This window comes from Echinops telfairi, unplaced genomic scaffold, assembly GCF_000313985.2.
Source record: "Echinops telfairi isolate 266 unplaced genomic scaffold, ASM31398v2 ScPeMD7_5592;HRSCAF=6446, whole genome shotgun sequence".
Lineage (NCBI taxonomy): Eukaryota > Metazoa > Chordata > Mammalia > Afrosoricida > Tenrecidae > Echinops > Echinops telfairi.
This window is the reverse complement of record NW_022109491.1, coordinates 12,130,496-12,149,081: the sequence shown is the minus strand read 5'-3', so window position 1 is coordinate 12,149,081 and position 18,586 is coordinate 12,130,496. Positions and strand designations below refer to the sequence as shown.

At 53.8% G+C, this 18,586-nt stretch overlaps 1 protein-coding gene across 1 annotated transcript; it reads left to right on the top strand.

The window, feature by feature from the left end:
- The first annotated feature begins 956 nt into the window (after window positions 1-956).
- Window positions 957-15,976, top strand: TTPAL (alpha tocopherol transfer protein like). The gene is made up of 5 exons (XM_004698002.2): window positions 957-1,034; window positions 8,141-8,593; window positions 9,279-9,472; window positions 11,491-11,601; window positions 14,270-15,976. The coding sequence occupies exons 2-5, from the start codon at window positions 8,155-8,157 to the stop codon at window positions 14,546-14,548; spliced, it is 1,023 nt and encodes a 340-aa protein (XP_004698059.1). The 5' UTR covers window positions 957-1,034; window positions 8,141-8,154; the 3' UTR covers window positions 14,549-15,976.
- Window positions 15,977-18,586: the final 2,610 nt, after the last annotated feature.

Here is an 18,586-nt window from a genome sequence, read left to right as displayed (position 1 = left end):
AACTCACTTGGGTCACAAACCAGGCTTCGGCGTGAATTCTTTCTCGAGAGAAGCCAAGGACCAAGGAATATCTCCCATGAGAGAGATCTAACAGACGCAGCCAAGAAAATGCTATGAGGTCGTGCTGCTCTGTCACACATGCCTGCTGCGAGCTGGCATCCAAGGTCAGGCCCAAAATGCTGCTGGAACACACTTATACAAAAAAAAAAAAAAAAAGTTTCTCTGCCATCCAAATTTAACTGGGCAGTTTGTGTTTTATCTGTGCCCTCGCAGGCGGGGAGCAAGGTCGCCTGCCGCCCCAGAAAGACTCCAATAGTGAGGCCGCCTGGTGGGGTTCTCACCTCAGGGAGCCCAAGAGGCTGTTTACAGTTTTCTCTTGGATAGGCCTTTGGGCTGAGTTCTTCAGACCACCCGAAAGACTGGCCTACATTAGGGTCACAGGTGTTGGAAGTGGGGGCTGGTAAAGCCTTCTTCAAGTCACCACTGTCTGGAACGTCGTCACTAACTCCAGAGCAGGAAAAGATCGGTCCCTGACTCAGGATTCCAGAGCGGGAATAATGTGACAAATGAGGAACGTCACTCGCTAAGGATGGGCGCATGTTCATCGAAGTAGAGGGCTGTGAATCCCTTTGACGCTCTTTACTTCGTCGCCGGCCAGTTTCCCTTTCATAAACGATGAGAAGTACTGAGATAATAGATGGAAAACGCTAAATAGTATGTTCTCGGAAACGGGAGCTGTTTTCCTTTCTTCCTCGGGACCTCAGTTTCCCCATCTTTAAATCCCGCTGTTGGCGCTCCCCGCTGGTCCCCAGCGTCCTCTCGGGAGCCGGCCGCTAGGTGGAGACAGAGCGCCGTGGCTGCCGCTAGCTCTCGCACCTGCGCACTCCCGACGGGGCGCGCCGCCTTCCCATGTACGTCACTTCCGGCGCGGGGGCCGGGCCGGGCCGGGAAAAGAGTGCGGGTCGGTTCTGCGCGTGCTGCCGGCCGAGGCTCCCGCTGCCGATTGACCCGCGCTCCGCCCCGTAGCCGGGCCGGTGAGTGCCCGCGAGCCCGTCCGCGAGTCCTGAGGGCCGAGGAGAGGAGTCCCCTGCAAGGGAGGGAGAACCGGAAGTGGGGCACCCGAGGAGCGCGAGACCCCAGGAAATGGGGACCCCTGGGGAGGGGGTGACAACCGGAAGTAGGGGTCTCACAAGGTTGCCCCACGGAATGTGGGGTCTCTGACCTCTGCTTGCTGGAGGGAGAGGGGGAAAGGGGCGGAGCTTGGCAACATTGTAGGGTCCAGATGAGGGAAGTGTATCTGCCAGCGGTTCCTCCCCAAGGAATTCCCAGTCTCCCCTAACAAAAGGACGGTCCGTCGGATCCTCCCCAGACTCTGACAGCCCTGGTGTCCGCAGGACACTGGCGAGGTCGAGGTTACGTGGCCGGTGCGGAGGCAGACAGCGCCGGGCACACCAGCCAGCCTTTCTCCCGCAGATGTCTCCTGAGGGCCAGGCAAGCCCCCCACCATCATGGGCTTGCCATTCTAGTGGACAGTTTTCGCCTTCGTCAAACGGGCAGTGTTTCCTTCTGCTGCCCTGGGGGTCGCTGGGAGTCAGAACGCACTCGAAGAGGCACCGGGCCAGACCAAAAACGGTGACGATTAAACGACAGAACGGATGTCCAGTGCTTAGCGCTGTGTTTGATCCGTAGTAAAATGCTCAGGTACCAGGTGAACCCCCTGTTACCAACGCATGCCGATCCTGCGTCTCAGTGACGCGTTTCCAAGGCTGTAAATCTTTGGAAGTAGACTGCCACGTCTTTCTCCCTGAGGAGCGACTAGTGGGTCCCACCTGGTGGTGAGCAGCCCAGTGCTGACCCTGGGGCTCCTAAGTAACCCATCTTATCCTCCCACTGTGACGGAAGTGGTCCCCGTGTTGTGTAAATGGCTTGCATTCAACAAATCTTAAGAGTGGACCCAGCCAGTGGGGCCATGCAGCCAAGAAAACACTATGTATGTATCTAGGAGTCTCACTCTAATTAATGCTCAGGGTAGTCCTGAATAGGATAGGGGATGATGTAAGCTCATCAAAGAAAAGAATTGTGCCCTTTGCCGTGCTGCCCCCAGCACCTGTGGATCATCCGTGATCATAGGATGAATGCCTGGTGAGATTGACTGAGGAATTCCCTATAAACACACAGGACACTGGGCTGCCATTTCTAAGAGAGCCATAGGACCCCAGCTCTGAGGGAACCAGGGGATGAAGGGAATTCCCCCGTGGAGGCTGCATTGCCTGGTTGAGAAACAGGACAGGAAATTCCCAAGGGAAAGCAAGTGAGGGATTCCCAGTCTACAGGTATCAGTTTGAACTGAAACTGAAGAGCTATTGAGCAGAAGAGATAGGAGATAAGGCAGAAGAGGGGCTTGGAGGCTGGGCCTGGAATGACCTGTCATGCTGGTTTCCAGGCCTCAGTGGTCAACTTCCAGGGAAAGGCTCGTGAGCATAGCTCTGCCCATTCAGGAAGACACACTCAACAAGTATTTGTGGCGTGCTTAGGATATGTCTGACATCCTGTCAGGTGCCAGGGCTAGAGTGATGGAGGAACAGGCAGGGGCACGCCCAATAGAGGAAGTCGTTGCTGGTATGCAAAGAGACTTAGAGGCTCTGTGTGGGCAGCGTTTAGCTTGCCCAGGGGGCCACAGAAGACTCCTGGATTAGTGCCAGAATGTCTAGATCCCTGGTTCTCAACCGTCCTAATGCCTTGACCCCTTAATACAGTTCCTCATGTTGTGACGCCCAGCCATAAAATTATTTTCGTTACTACTTCATAACTGTCATTTTGCTACTGTTATGAGTCATGTAAATATCTGATATGCAGGATGTATTTTCATTGTTACAAATTGAACATAATTAAATCACAGTGATTCATCACAAAACAATGTAATTATGTGAAGTATTTATGTGTTTTCTGATGGTCTTAGGCGAACCCTGTGAAAGGGTCATTCACCCACAAAGGGGTCGAGACCCACAGGTTGAGAAGCGCTGATCTAGATCATCTCCCTCTCCACCCCTTGGATTCCTTCTCCAGAAAGCAGTCCGAGCGATCCTTTTAAAATACAAATCAGCAGTAACACCACTTTTATTTATTTATATAAATAATTTTATTAGGGGGCTCTTACAGCAAGGTAATGCCACTCTTCAATAAAATAGAAATCAAACCCTATCAGTGCTCAAAATCCTCCAGTGCTCCCAGCTCACTGGAAGGAAGTCACAGTGTGAGTCTGTGTGTCGGGGTGGGCACATGTCTGCATTCGTCAGCTACGGTTCTCTGCCTCCCTCGCTAAACCCTAGCCACACAGGCCTCCTCAATTTTCCTCAAAAACGCCAGGCCTGCCCCTAGCTCAAGGAGCCGGGGTGGTGTAGTGGTGACACTTCGTTGCTAACTTCAAGGTGAGCAGTTTGAAACCAGCAGCCATTCCTCAGGAGAGAGAAAAGACTTCCTATTCCGCTGGAAAGCTGGTCTCGAAAGCTCACCGGGCATTCCTGTCCTGCCCTTCCAGGGTCCCTACGAGCTGAATCAACTCAGTGGCAGCGCCTTTATTCTTTTTTGGTTGGTTGGTTGCTTCCTAGCTCAGGCTTGACACGTGCTTTTCTCCAGATGTCTGCAAGGGTTGCCCCCTTGCTTCCTTCAGGCCTCTGCCCAAATGCCACCTTGGCGAGGCCTTCCTTGCCCACCCAACTTATAAGTTGCAAGCTCCTTCGCGAGACCCACCCAGCCCCCTTCCCTGCTTGCACGGACACACCACCTTCCTATAGGCCATCCGCTCCCTCTGGGAGTAGTCTGGGGTCCCCACTAGGGCAGTTTTTGTTTGTTCATTCATTTATCCCCATACCTGGCAGTGGCCTGGCACATAACAAGGGCTCTGTAGCCTGATGGGGACCGGGACCCATGACAAAGGGGTAGCAACAGGATGTGTCAGGAAGAGCATGCTTTTGGGAGGAGGTGAAAGAATTGGGATGGGCTGGAGGCTACAAGGAAGGGAGAGGGTAGACTCAGACTGAGGCGGCGTGGCCTGGGCACTCCATGCAGCTGCGGTGAGCTGGGGAGGTCAGGTACATGTTGTCTGGACCCCAGAATATGTACAGAGATCCCCAAGATGACCCCTGCTCTCTCAGCAGAGTGTAGAATGGAGGATCAGTGACAGCCCAGCTGGGGGACAAGCACTCCCGCCGGGATGCGCATCCCTGCAGCCACCTCTTCCCTGGAAGCTCTGAGGCAGCGCTTTGGGTTTTACTTTCCAGTGTAATAAATGTGCTAGTGCAGCTTCCTCAAGAAGCAGACACCAGATGAGATTAGACATGCATGACCCTTGCTGGAGGGAATGCCTGTGCAGGCCCTACAAGAGGGGAGCTGGAGAAGCGGTGAGAGGGGGGTCCTCCGGTGAAGGAGGCCCTGGCAGGAAGAGGCTGGGGCTGCAGTATGGTTTCCTAGTTTCCAGGCAGCGCAGCCAGGGAGATGCCTGAGTTTCACTGGGTCCCCAGCTGAAAGTATCAGTAAAACCGGTGGGGTGGTAGGGTGTGCACCCAAGAGATGACAGCTGGTACCACCTGCCAACCCTGCCCCCTTGCCCCTCCCCCCACCAAACAAAAGGAGGTCCTCGGCAGCACAGTTCCGTGGCTGCTGCAGTCACACATGTACGTGGTACAAATGCAGACCAAAGTCGAAACCTAATTCACTGCCATTGAGTTGATTCTGCCTGATGACCACCCAGCAGGACAGGGGCGAACTACTCATGTCAGTTTCTGAGACTACCCTTTTAAAAAAAATTCTTTGATAGCTCTATTGGCGTATAATTCATACACAATCGTTCACTTGTATTCAGAAGAGTTGTACAGTCATCACTCCAATCATGTACTCAGCTTTTAGCGCCCCGTTTCCCTCCACCCTCCCCTGCTCTGCCCCTAAGAAACCGCTAATCTAATCACTGTGCCTAGAGATTTACCTATCTGAGACGGTAATTCTTTTCAGGAGTAGAACAGCACGTCTATCTCCCCAAAATGCAGACAGCACAGTTCCAAGGTCAAGTCTCTTCCCCACTGTAACGGTCCAGTCGGCCAGCGTGGTTACCTAGCACTAGCCACTAGTGACGGTTCCCTTCTTCTGTTTCACTATTGCTTTTTTGTTGTGCTCCTTGATAAAATACAAAGTGGAACTGACCCCAGCTCACCAGTTTCTCAATCTGAGCATCAGCCCCATTGGTGGCATCCTTCGAGTTGTGCAACTGTGTGTCACCTCCCTTTTCAGAGATGTCCCTCCCCTGGGCATGGACACACGGGCCCTGCAGGGCCCTTTACAATTCCCCAAGTTACTGTTGTCAAGCTGTCCCTATAGAGCTAGATCTTAAAGCAGCACTCTGCCCAAGGCAGACATTCTGCCCTAATGAAGCTAACCTCTCGTTTGGTTATAGGAAAGTACAGGGGATATTTGTGATTTAGGTTTAAAGATGATCTCGGGAATAGTTTTGTTTTAATTTTTTTGGGGGGGCGGGGAATGTTCCTCCAGCCTTTATGGCTCCAGAAAGTCCGGATTCCATGAGGATTTGGAATTCTGTTGTGCATTTGCTGCCTTTTGATCAGGATTCTGCTGTAGAATCTTTGGTTAAAATGTACAGTGACAGGAGCCAGGCACCTTGCAGTTCTTGTGGTCTCACAAGGTCGTTGTTTGTGGAGAGTTACCCACACGTTTCATTTCCTCCTCTGAGTCCAGATTCTCCCCTTCCTCTGTTGCTTCAGGGAAGGAAAGACCAGTCGTTGGACTTGAGGCTAAGAGTTTCTTGTATCCCCTTTCAGAAGTTTTCTTCGCACTGGTGTGTGTGTGTGTGTGTGTGTGTGTGTGTGTGTGTGTGTGTGTGTGTGTAAAACATAAACACTAGTGGTGGCAGTTGCATAATTAGTGTCACTGGCTTCTAGATGGTAAAAAACAGTTTAAGTTGCAGATGAATGGTAGATGTCCGTTTACCACAATAAAAGTAAAATCACCTGTGCTTATTTTTTTTTCATGCAATCTGCTTTCCTTCTCCTTCCTTAGCATGTTATCTCATAAGGATCGGCCTGATGCCTTTTCATGACTGAATAGTATTCTACTCGCCTGCCATTCTCTTTTCACCAGGTTCCTACTGATAAGCAGGTGTTTCTTGTTCCGTTGTAACCAGTACTGTGATAATGGTCCCGTGTGTGTATTTCACGCCTGTGAGGATCAGTCACAGAACCTTGCTGCCGAGGGTTCCAGTTCATACATGCATGCTTCTCTCCATGTCTCTGCCGTCAGTGGGGGCGGCAGGCGGGTCCATACCCCTGACTCAGCCTCCTTAGAGGGCCCTCAAGACTAAAGGCCAATCAAGACAGGGCCTTCCCAGGGGATCTGCTCAGCCAGTTGAATTCAAGACAGAGACATCCGCTCAGAAGGTCGTGGCACCTGTTTCTGAGATTCTACAGGGGGTAAGATGGACAGATTTTTCTCAAAGGACACCGGGAAATCAAGAGGGCTTGTGAAGAAGGTGTTTTCAGAAATGTGAAAGCTTCATTTGTAAGAAAAAGTCCAGGAAAGCTGAGGAATGTCTCCCCCACCACCACCATTCTTTGAGAATAGTAAGCGCCATCCCAGGAGAATTTTGTTGGGAAACTTGACCCTTCACCGTGCCCTTCCAGACTTCCTTTTCTATCCCCAACTCAAAGAACATCTCAAAGGGCCATGATTTGAGCCCCTGGAGGCTGCAAACTTGTTTGGTTGTTTGTTTTTTGAGGTCTAGTAGTGTAACGTTAACAACAAACAAGTAAAATGCAGCAGCAGCAGCTCATTAACAACTGGTAACATACATGAGCTTGAAAAACAATGTCACTACTGGATGGGGGGCCATGCTTTATTACCAGGGACGGTCACCCCACAAATGGCCCTTGTGACAGGCTGCACATTGAAGAAGGCAGAATTCTTCTGGGAGGTCTTGGGGGAAATGGAAGTACCGCCCTCAGACAGTCTGTCGACCTGGGTGGGGGCCTTTTGGAGAAGCAATCCCTTTTTAAAAAATGTTTTAAGAAAGGTTTCTATGGTTTTATCACAATACTTTTCATCGTGCCCTTGTCTATTCAAGTACATGCCCTGGAAATGAAATTGCTGGGTCAAAGGGTATACGGTTTTAAATGGATATTGGATATCTATTGAAATATCAGATATTGCCAGCCAGGGTGTGATGGAGCAATGACGAAGAATGCAACTTTCCTCTAGTTCCTAAATGTTTCCTCCCTGCCCCCACTATCATGATCCGAATTCTACCTTGCAAGTCTGGCTAGACCAGAGGATGTACACTGTTACAGACAGGAACTGGAAATCCAGGGAATCCAGGGTGGATGATCCCGACAGGACCAGTGGTGTGAGTGGCGATACTGGGAGGGTAGAGGGAGAGTGGGTTGGAAAGAGGGAACCGATTACCAGGAACTATATGTGACCTCCTCCCTGGGGGACGGACAACAGAAAAGTGGGTGAAGGGAGACGTCGGACAGGGCAAGATATGACAAAATAATAATTTATAAATTATCAAGGGCTCATGAGGGAGGGGGGAGCGGGGAGGGAGGGGGAAAATGAGGACCTGATGCCGGAGGCTTAAGCGGAGAGCAAATGTCTTGAGAATGACGAGGGCAAGAATGTACAAATGCACTTTACACACAATTGATGTATGGATGGATTGTGATGAGTTGTATGAACCCCTAATAAAATGATAAAAAAAGAAATATCAGCTATTGGCAAATTGCCCTCCCAAGAGACTATATCAATGACCCCTCCCACTGACAGTGAGCACAGCAGCAACCTGAATTGTTTGGTTGTTTGTGCGGTTGATTTTGTTTTGTTTAGCCAGTTTGAACCTCAAAGGTTGTTTTAATTTGCATGTATTTAATTCCCCGGGAGGCTGAGCAGCTGGCCATGTATTTATAAGGCAGGCAGAGAGGGTGTCTGCCACCTTGTGGCGGCCCCAGGGGTGGCTCATAGTTCCCACCAGGTTCATCCCCCAGGCAGCGAACCCCTGAATGGCCTGACTTGGCCCTCTGGTCCCGCGGGGCCCAGCAGCTCGGGGCAGCGCTAACCTTGGCCTGGGGTTCTGTGTTGGCAGGCTCCTGGTAGCTCATGTCCGAGGACAGTGACTCCCCGCGGACCAGCCCCTCGGCCGCCTCGCTCTCGGAGAATGAGCCGGCCGCCGCGGCCCCCGGGTACGTGTGCTCGCTGAGCGCCGAGCTGGTCACCAAAGCCAGGGAGGAGCTGCAGGAGAAGCCCGAATGGCGGCTTCGGGACGCGCAGGCCCTTCGGGACATGGTGCGGAAGGAGTGCCCCGGCCTGAGCACCGCCCTGGACGACGCCTTCCTGCTGCGCTTCCTGCGGGCCCGCAAGTTTGACTACGACCGGGCCCTGCAGCTCCTGGTCAACTACCACGGCTGCCGGAGGAGCTGGCCCGAGGTCTTCACCAACCTGAGGCCATCGGCCTTGAAAGATGCCCTGGCCTCCGGCTTCCTCACGGTGCTGCCCCACACCGACCCCCGCGGCTGCCACATCCTCTGCCTCCGCCCAGGTAAGGCTCGTAGCTCACAGGTGGGTTCCAGCCAAAAGGGAATCCACCCCCAGACCCAGCGCAAGTATGGCTGCCAGGACCCCTGCGAGACAGCTGGTTGGGGGACAGAGCGCAGTGAAAGTGGGGGCACCAGTAAAGCTGTCCACCACCTGTCAGTGTTAAGACACTGAAAGGGCTTCACCTCAGCCGCCCTTTTTCGTTTTCATTATTTGGAGCATACACTTGGTTTCTGTGGTGGCCTCTTCCCAGACTCTTCCCTGGAGTAGAAAGCCTTATCCTTGTGCCTCAGCTGTCTGCTCGGGTGCCTCCAGCCCGTTCTAGTTAGGAAGAGACAGCTGTTCAGAGGGAGGAGCTGACCTGCCCATGATCACACAGCTAGTAGACTCAAATCCAGGTGCGTCTCCACCTCAGCTCGAGGTTGCATGCCTGACTACGCATGTACTGTGTTCAGAGTCAGACAGACATGCTGTTGCTGCTGTCATCAGACGCTGGTGAGCCGGTTCCAACTCCCAGACTATATGCAAGTACTGTTTAAGTGTTACATTTAATCAGTGGAATCCTGGCCCCGGAATCCCTTACTTGGCCACTGTAGACCACCGTTTTGGCAAGGAGGACCATTTGGGCCCGTCTGATTATGTGTATGTCCTCACACCTGGAACACACTCCATCTCTCTCACGACTGCAGACAGGTGGATCCCGAGCAGTTACCCAATCACCGAGAACATCCGGGCCGTATACTTGACCTTAGAGAAGCTCATTCAGTCTGAAGAGACCCAGGTGAATGGCATTGTCATCCTCGCCGACTACAAGGGTGTGAGCTTGTCAAAGGCGTCCCACTTTGGCCCCTTCATAGCCAAGAAGGTGATTGGCATTCTCCAGGTATGGCCTGAGCCTGCTGTGTTGGGTCCAGGGTGGTGGTGGACTCCTCGGGGACCCACCTGTGTACTGCAGACATTGGGGCCAGCCCCACCGTCTACTCTCAGAATCAGAAAAATACAAAAGCCTTTGGGGAAGAACTTTTAGAAGTTCTGTGTATGCCTCATCCCTGCTAGGCACTCCTTGGTGTCTAAGGGGCGCCTGTCTGGGGAAGTCAGTGGCTGACAGAGCAGGGGCCTGCTTTCTGCACTTGCTGGAGTTTGCGTGTCCAGAGGGCGGAGGAGCTTTATCAAGCTACTGAGTCCTTCTGATGGCCCCTTTGGGCCTAGATTCCATTTGTGGCTGCTTAGTACTTAGCTTCATGGGGAAAGACGGGCTGTCTGCTCCTCTTACAGAGGTTCAGCCTGGGGAGCACGACGCAGGGCCCCAGTGGGTCGGGATCCACTCGGCACCAGCAGGTTTTCTAGTGGGCACATCCTTCTGATGGTGCTGCCCCAGACAGAAGAGCCACTTGCTGTGGGACCAGGGGGTGGGGGAGCTCCTGCAGTGGGGGGCAGGCTCCAGTCAGGTGCGCTCACACCTCCTGGCCCAGTTTCCAGAACACAGTGGGGGCACTCAGATCTGCTCAAATGGAAGTGCCTGGCGGCTACTCCGCACATCTGCAGTCACTGAAGTCCAGGTGGCGTGGCAGGTAGGCTGCTAACCCATCACAGGGAGAAAGATGAGGCTGTCTGCTCCTGTAAAGAGGTCCACGGGAGCAGTGCCCCTCTGTCTTGTAGGGCTGCTTTGAGGCAGAGTCCACTCGACGGCAGTGTGTCTGGTGTGTTGACAGCCCATTCTGTCCTGCCAGGAACCCTTGGAGGTGGCCAGGCCGAGTGCCTTTCCTTCTTGAGAGATGGGGAATCAGAGACCCACGAAGGCTATCACCTGGCTAAGGCCACTCAGCTGTGCAAGGGGCTGGAGCCTGACTTGGATTCCTGCTTCACTCTCACTGGTTCTGGTTAGCCGTGAGCACCAGCCACCCTAAAGGCCTCAGAGGCCTGCCACTCGTGTACTTGTGGGCTGTGATTGGAGGCCCCCCTTGAGTCACGAGCACAAGTCTGGATTTTGACAGAGGGGAGCCTCGGGCCTGGGGAGGTCCTAGCTTCAGGATCAGGCATTTGGATCAAGGCTGGCTTAGTCCTGCACAATGACAGGATGCTCTGGGGAGGAAAGGACTGGGATAAATAAAGGTTGAATAGATTTGGGAAATGGGGCTATTTCTAGGAGTCCTGAGGGTTAATTACATGTTAATTACATGTCAGGCTGCAATCTGCAAGGTCAGCAGTTTGACACTGCCAGCCCCTCAGAGCGGGAAAGGCAAGGTCTTCGGGGAGCGATTTACAGCCTCCTGGGACACTCACAGGGCAGTCCCAGGAGCCAGAACTGCCTTGCTGGTAGTGAGTTTGGCTTGGTGGCCTCTTCTTGTGGGTTGTCTAGTGACTGTTTACAGACAGGTAGCTCTGTGCATACGGTTGTGCAATGAGAGAAGCTCACTGGACTTCAGTCAGTTTCTTTCTCAGACTCATTCACCTGCCACCTAGTCCTGTTGGCATCACACCTGAGAACATCCTGAGGAATAAATACTCGGGGACTTCAGGCAGCTCTGACTCCGGTCTGCTGCTTACTGGATCCAACCACAGAGCTGCAGAGGAGCGTGGACGTACCTGACACTTCTCAACTGCCTCCGGGCCCCAAGAGATGTTTCCCCTGGGATGTGTCTTTCTCTTTAGCTCCCCTGGACCCTGTGGGACAGGGTAGGACTGCCCCATGTTAGTCCCAAGGTTATAAAGCTTCCTCCCTCAGCGTGTGCTCCATCTGAACCAGCACCCTGCCCTTTAGTGGCCAGGTGCTTTCAACGCAGCACCACCTTGTCAGCTCCGTCCAGGAGCCTACTGTCGGTGGGGGAGGCAGGCTGTGGGTAGGGCGGGCAGTTTGCTGCTGCAGCAGGTGGCCTAACGGCCCTTTCCCTTCCCCCACAGGATGGTTTCCCCATTCGGATAAAGGCCGTGCACGTGGTCAACGAGCCTCGCATATTTAAAGGTATCTTTGCCATCATCAAGCCATTCCTGAAGGAGAAAATAGCCAACAGAGTAAGTGACAGCCTTGTGGCCACAGACCCCTGGAGTTCAGTGGTGCTCTTTGTTTTCACCCCTAGATTCCATTTGTGCTGCTTAGTACTTAGCTTCATGGGGAAAGACAGGCTGTCTGCTCCTCTTACAGAGGTTCAGCCTGGGGAGCACGACACAGGGCCCCAGTGGGTCGGGATCCACTCGGCACCAGCAGGTTTTCTAGTGCCAATCTTTGTGTAGTGTTTTGACTCTGGAATGACTAATCTGAGGGCCGCTCAGAGATGCTGTTGTATGCTGGCTTGGGGGTCCTGCACCAGTAGTGGAAGCCCAACGCCCTGTTGCCATCCCGGCGGTCCCATCCATCTTTCTCCTGCTGGGGAATTTGAACTCGGACTTGGCAGTTAGCAATCCCACATTGGCCCGAAAGCACCACAGGGCTCCTTTGTCTATGTGTGGGGGACCTAGAAAGGGGACTGGGGGTGGACGAGCTTTCTCATTCAGCCCCTGGAGCTTAAAGCCCCCGTCACACTACTGTCTCACTGCACACATTCTAGATGTGTGAGCGTTTAACCTTGTTCTTGGTGAAGGCAAAGTGCTACCCCTTTAAAAGGCGTCCTTCCTCTCTGGCCCAGAACAGCCCCTCCTCTCTGCCTCTTTCCCAGCCTGTCTGATCCAAGTCAGTTTCAGATCACTGGCGGCTCTGAGGATGAGGGCCTGCCTTGTACACCGCTCTGCGGAGGCAGTACCTAGCGCATGGCAGGGCTGCTCGGGGCGAGGCTGGCACCCAACACTAAGGCCCTTCTCCGGAAGTTCAGATTCCACCCGCTCCAAGTGGGCCCAGGATGCACAGCTGGGCTGGAGAACACTGACTGTGTGACCTTGCTGCCTGGAGCTGCACTCAAGAATTTCTGGGGATCCGTGTGGAAGGTTCTCCCATTTGTGGACTGCCCTGGCGGGTGGCCCAAGAGGTCCCATCTTAACTGACCAACTCCTGTGCAGTCATGTCCTGGAGCAGCGGTTCACAACCTTCCTCATGTCGCAACCCTTTCATACAGTTCCTCATGTGGTGGTGACCGCCACCCGCAACCATAAGTTATTTTTGTTGCTACTTCCTGGCATTTTGCTACTGTTATGAATCGGGTGACCCCTGTGAAAGGGTTGTTTGACCCTCAAAGGGGTCTCAACTCACAGGTTGAGAACTGCTATCCCAGAGGAACACAACAGATCGGCACCCCTGCCCCTGGGAAGCTACTCTGGCTCAAGAGGGAAGCTGATACATATGGTCCAGTGAGGTGCTGCCAAGTGACCATCGGACAGACCAGAGCTGCCCGTGACCTTGTCTAGGGCATCCTCGGACAGAAGCAGATTGCTAGGCCAGGTCTCTGGCCCGAGGAGCAGCTGGCAGAGTCAGTCCACCCGTCACTGCTGGGGCTTTTTAGACTCTGACTGGTTCCTCGAGGGAGGCGAGCATGTGCAGGAAGCAGGGGAGGGTTTGCGGTGTTCCAGAGGGCGGGCCGTGTGGATAGTGTCGGTGAGAAGCGCATTGGAGCAGAGACTTGAACAGTGAGGAAGCAGGCCACACTGCACAGAGAAGCAGAGTGGCCAGAGCCTGAGGGGACAGCAGGGCTGGAGGAGCCGCTAGAGGCCGCGTGGTTGGAGTGGGGAGAGCGTGGAGAGAAGATTCATAGTGAGAGACGGGAACCAGGGACCAGACTGAGCAGGGTCTTGTGGGCCACTTTGTGTGTGCCCTTTGACCCGCGCATTGCACAGACCACTGGAAGGTTGTAAGAAGAGGAGGGATGTGACCTGACTTCCCTGGTAAAAGAGCCGGGGCAGTGGGGGCGGCCACACCAGGGAGCGGGCTGTGCTGAGGCTGGCAGCAGGGATTAGAGGAGAGTGGTTGGTTTTCAGATGTTTCGGAGCCCAGGCAGCACGGCACAGGGCAGTGGTTCTCAACCTTCCTAATGCCACAGCCCTTTAGTACAGTTCCTCATGTGGTGGTGGCCCCCAACCATAAAATTATTGTCGTTGCTACTTCATCACTGTCATTTTGCTACTGTTAGGAATCGGGCGACCCCTGTGAAAGGGTCGTTCGACCCCAGAGGGGGTTGAAAACCTCAAGGCACGAGGATTCGACAAGCTTGTAAGGAGCCATTTTAAGAACCCTGGTGGCCTCATGGTTACACGTTGGGCTGCAATCAGCAAAGTCCTCGGTTCAAAACCACTCAAAGGGATAAAGCCTGGGCTTCCCACTCCTGTAGCAGTCACAGGCTTGGAAAGCCACAGGGCACTTCTCCCTGTCCTGCAGGGTCACTACGACTCAATGGCAGGGAGCTTCTGGTTTGGTGGCATAATGCTTAAGGAAGGTTGGCAGTTTGAAGCTACCAGCGGCATCATGGGGGTAAGATGAGGCAGTCTGCTTTCCTACAGATTTGCAGCCTGAGAGCCCCTGGGGCACCCTACTCTGGTGGGCTACTGCAGCCAGAATCAGCCCCAGGGCATGCACCAGCAGCCCCTGGTGGGGGCAGCAGCAGCAGCTCTTTGGGCAGAGGGACTGGGAAGCAGGGCGGAGCGGCCACTAAGTATCCCTTTGTTCCTTCATCAAACAATGCCCGGAGCCTCAGCCCTGGTGGGATCTCTGGGCCCCTTATTAACCGGAGGCCCTGTGTTCCTACTTTTCCCCTCTCAGTTCTTCCTGCATGGCTCCGACCTGGACTCGCTTCACACGAGCCTTCCACGGAGCATCCTCCCCAAGGAGTACGGGGGCACTGCCGGTACACTGAACATCGCTGCCTGGAATGAGGTGCTGCTGGCCTCAGAGGAGGCCTTTGTGAGGGAGTTCTGCCAGCCTGTGACCACCTGCGGCAGCCTCCCGGAGGAGACCCTACAGCCGGGGAGGCTGGCCGCCGACGCGCAGTGTGACGACTCCCTGCGGGCCGTGAAGTCACAGCTGTCCTCCTGCTACTAGCCTGGGCGCGAGCCCTGTGCTCCTCCGAGGCACGAGGAGAGCCCTTGGTTACTCGGATTACTCCACGGAAGACTTGAAAACCACGTTCCAAGGGGCAACCCATTAACCTGGAAGCTGGGTCTGATGGCCAGGCAGCTCGAAGCAAGGCAAAATTGGGCCAAAGTCCCTCGGGCCCCTGGCAGTCAGCACGCTGCCCTGTGCGAGATGGTCACTCTGGACGTTGGGGGCCCTGGAGTCGACCCCACGTGACGGGATGGAACTGCCCTCCCGGCTGTCATCCATCCGGGTGTAGACCACCCGCCTGTCTTCCTCCTTTGGGAGTTTGGGTCTCTCGCATGAGTGTAACTGTTGAGCTCGGGTGCTCAGCAGGAAACTTCCAGTGTGAGATGCGGCCACTCACCTTCGGGCACCAGAGGGCCGGCCACTCACCTTCTGGCACCAGAGGGGAACCATACAAGTTTCCCCACCTGCACAGCATTTGCTGATCCAATTCAGGAGCCAGAGACTTGGAAGCCCCTCTGGGATTCACAGGCAGAACCTTGCAACAGAAAACTTAAGTTTCCCCAAACCCGTCAAGCCTTACCCCTGGTTTTCAATCGAACCAGGCAGGAAGTATATGATGATTTTACAACACCTGGAATACTGGATGGCAGGCCAATGTAGAATTCTGGCCTAGGAATGAGATGCAGATGTGTGACTTTGGACAAGACACAGGCCTCCCAGCCTGACCTTTCTCATCTGTAAAATGAGGTGGGCTGAAGGGTGACTGGGGCCCATCTGGCTGCTTCTGAGACTGGGCCCGTGACTGAGTGGTGTCTGACCCTGGTTCCCTGCCTCGAAGATCACCTAGAGTTGCAAGGGGGGGTGGGGGGCGCGCTCCTGTTTTCTGGGTCACATCGCAGGCCTTTCTGAGAGGGATGTGGCACTATGTAGCTCTGTCCTTACAGAAGCTGAGGGCGGCAACCCCGGGACTTGCCTGGTGTGGTGATGGGTAGACTTGGAGAGGATTGCTTTTGTGAAGGTCTAAGAGGGCAGGTGAGATGGCCAAGCTCCCGGGTGGACTCTCTCCAGCCTGATGCTCTGTTGCTATATTGTAAGCCTGGCAATGGGGCATGGTCTCCTTGTGTGGGATTCTTAAATAGAGATCTCTGGAAATGAACTTGAGGCCAGGTGATTGCTGGGGCACTTCTGGGACCATCAATCCCCCTTCCAAAACCTACCATGGACTCACCCTCCAGGTGGTGGATAGACAGACGTACATGGGTCCAGCAAGCCTGGATGTCTGCTGTTTCAGCACTTTAGAACCTCCTGTCAAGAATCGCCCTGTCGCCCAGGCATCCAGTCTGGTGGGCCAGCTGATGGCTTCGACCTGCTTCGCATTCATTCCATGGATATATGTCCGGTGTTAATGGAGTGATGATACTCACATCATGATCCTCCTCTGTGCAGTCATTAAGATTTAGCAGGCCGCGTGGGCAGAGACACTACTACAAAATTCAATGGCCAGTCTGTTAATACCAAGCCATTCATATTTATAGCAATGTTATTATTATTTTTAAGCCTGGAAAGGGTGGTGGTGGGAATTCATTGACTGACTGTATCCGTGCCAATCCTAGGGAAAGCTCTTCTCACCCTGGATAGGGCCCTGGGTCCTTCAGGGCTCTGGCTGGACTGCAAGGGCCACCATGCACACCCGACTGCTTCTAGTTCCCTCCGACCTTGGTAGTGTGACCCATGGTGGGTGGCACCTCACTGCAGGAAAGGCCTGGAGGAGAGTGGGGTGGCTCAGCTAGAGGGTTCCAAATCTGTCTACATAGGAAAACCAGCTTTCTTAGGCCCCAAGAGAGGCTAGAAACTTAAGAGTGGGGGGAGGGAAAGTAGGAATAGAGAAATGGTCCACTCACGTGCCCCCCCCCGCCCCCACTTTTCAGAGGTTAAATTCTACCATTGTGCCCCTGACAAGTTGTGTCTGTGAGTTAACGCTTTTGTGACCGATGGGACAGAAAGTACCCACCTACAGTTTTCCACCTCTGGGGTTTAATGGGAAGCTGCTATCCCACTTTTCATGTACACTGCCACAGAGGGGAAGGGCTATCTAACCATGGGATGTGAAGAAATGGACCTCATCCCACTCACCTGCACACCAGAGACCACTCAGGACCTGTGTGTTCCACTCATTGTATCAAAATCCCACTTACCTCAAAAACATTTTACCCCATTTCACTCAAAACTCCTTCCCTGACTAGAAAACACAAGGTTTCAACAAAACATTCCAAACAGAAGACAACTTGGTCTCAAAAGGGCTCACAAAGGGCCAGCCACACTCGCCTGGAGAGATCAGCGGGGTGCTGCTGCGAGTCTCAGGCCTCCAGCCTGAGCAGGAAGGAGTCAGGCTGAGCAGCAATCAAATCAGTCCAGCACTGCAGGAAGTTTGGACCAGGTTGCTCAACAAGGGCCTCTGGGGGGGAAATGAAGGCCCTCACCACATGGGGTTGGTATAAAATGGCCTTCCAGGAGAGCCCCACCTCAGTGAACCTCAGGAGCAGCCTGGGAATGTCTGCAGGGAGAATTTCCGGCCGAGTTTAGAAACACCTAGAAATGCGGTTTCCCCTAAATACAAGGCAGTGGGGTACTGGGAGAAGCAGGCTTGTAAACGAGGAGAGCTGGGCTCCCATCTTGACCTTGCTCTGTGGCCCTGGGGAGTCACTCAGCAGCCCGAGTCACGAGGGATGACACAAGGATCTCAAGCCCTGGGCTCGGAGACCCCAGGGCACTTGACAGCCACAGCAATGGTGTCCCTTGAAGCCACCCTCCCTATCTGCATTGCACCAAGGGAGAAACCGCCCTGGAACGTCCACGTGAGCCAGTGACACCGGCGTCTTCCTCCCTGTCCCCATGATGCCACACACAATTCCCTACACGTGTGCCTCTTCCTGGACGATGCGGAGAACGGCCCTAGTACAAACCCCAGCTCCATCCCTGAACTCACTTGCCCACGTCTCACCCCGCCTGCACCGACTCCCTCCTCCTGAGGGGTTTGCCAACTGAGTCAGCAGTAAGGCATCCAGTGCGGATTCCTGTGTGCCAGCCTTCCAGAACTCAGCGTTGGGCAGGGTCTGCGAATGCTGATTCTCGGCTCCCTCACTGGGGAGTGGAGTGCTGATACCGTTGTGGCATTATTACAATGACTCACTTTGAACCACCTTTTAAGTAAGATTTTCCTTTGAAACACTTTTTTCCCCCTTAAGGTGTCGGTTAAGCGAACTCGTGACCCTGTGGGACAGGGAAAAAGAAGCCCAACCCAGCCGTTTCCTCTCAATGGTTGACATTAGGGTGTACTTGGTTTCACCCATGTTGTCCAATAGCCCCCACATAATAGGAGCTGCATTACAAGAGGACTTGTCTTCTGGGGTAGTGGAAGGTTAGGCATTACAGTTCTTCACATCTCAGACCAAAGTTGGCAATAAACACTGCACTCCAGAAGCACCCACAAGCAGGCCGACGCTGTAAGGGTGGCTAGGGTGTGGCTTGATGGCATCACCCCACACGTACTTGGCTGTTTCTCCTTCCAGTGTGCAGGGACACACTGCCCGCTGGAGACAGGGCAGGTCCTCCTGGGGGCGGTGGCTGGTGTACTGGTGATGAATCACAGGATGTTCATTTTTCTTGTTGCTTCTGATGATGCAAAAATCCAAACAATGCCGCCTAAGCAGCTCTTCAGTCAGCCGTGTCTGAGGGAGTCACAGCAGGATGCTGAAGCTGTGTGCCCGTGGCTCCTCTGGGAGAAGAAAGGGTGCCTACATCTCCAATCCTTCCCACCACAGGGGTGTCCCGAGAACCAAGAAGGCTCCCTTATGCCCTAGAGTTATTTTCCATGTTCTGAGTCAGCACGTACTGGTTTGTTTTCTAGTTTTCTCCAGTGCTCTCTGGCCATGGCACCGGTCGATAGTCCTTCAAGCCTGTGGCAGCAAATGTCTGTGGTGCCTCCTGTCTTTCCAGGACAACAGGGACTGATGGAACGGGAACTCTGAAGGCAGT

Bases quoted from the DNA above. Each gene is read 5' to 3' on its own strand.
- TTPAL (XM_004698002.2), top strand. From the start codon at position 8,155: ATGTCCGAGGACAGTGACTCCCCGCGGACCAGCCCCTCGGCCGCCTCG. The intron at 9,473-11,490 runs GTATGGCCTGAG...CTTCCCCCACAG, and splicing joins AGGTGATTGGCATTCTCCAG to GATGGTTTCCCCATTCGGAT. The intron at 11,602-14,269 runs GTAAGTGACAGC...TTCCCCTCTCAG, and splicing joins AGGAGAAAATAGCCAACAGA to TTCTTCCTGCATGGCTCCGA.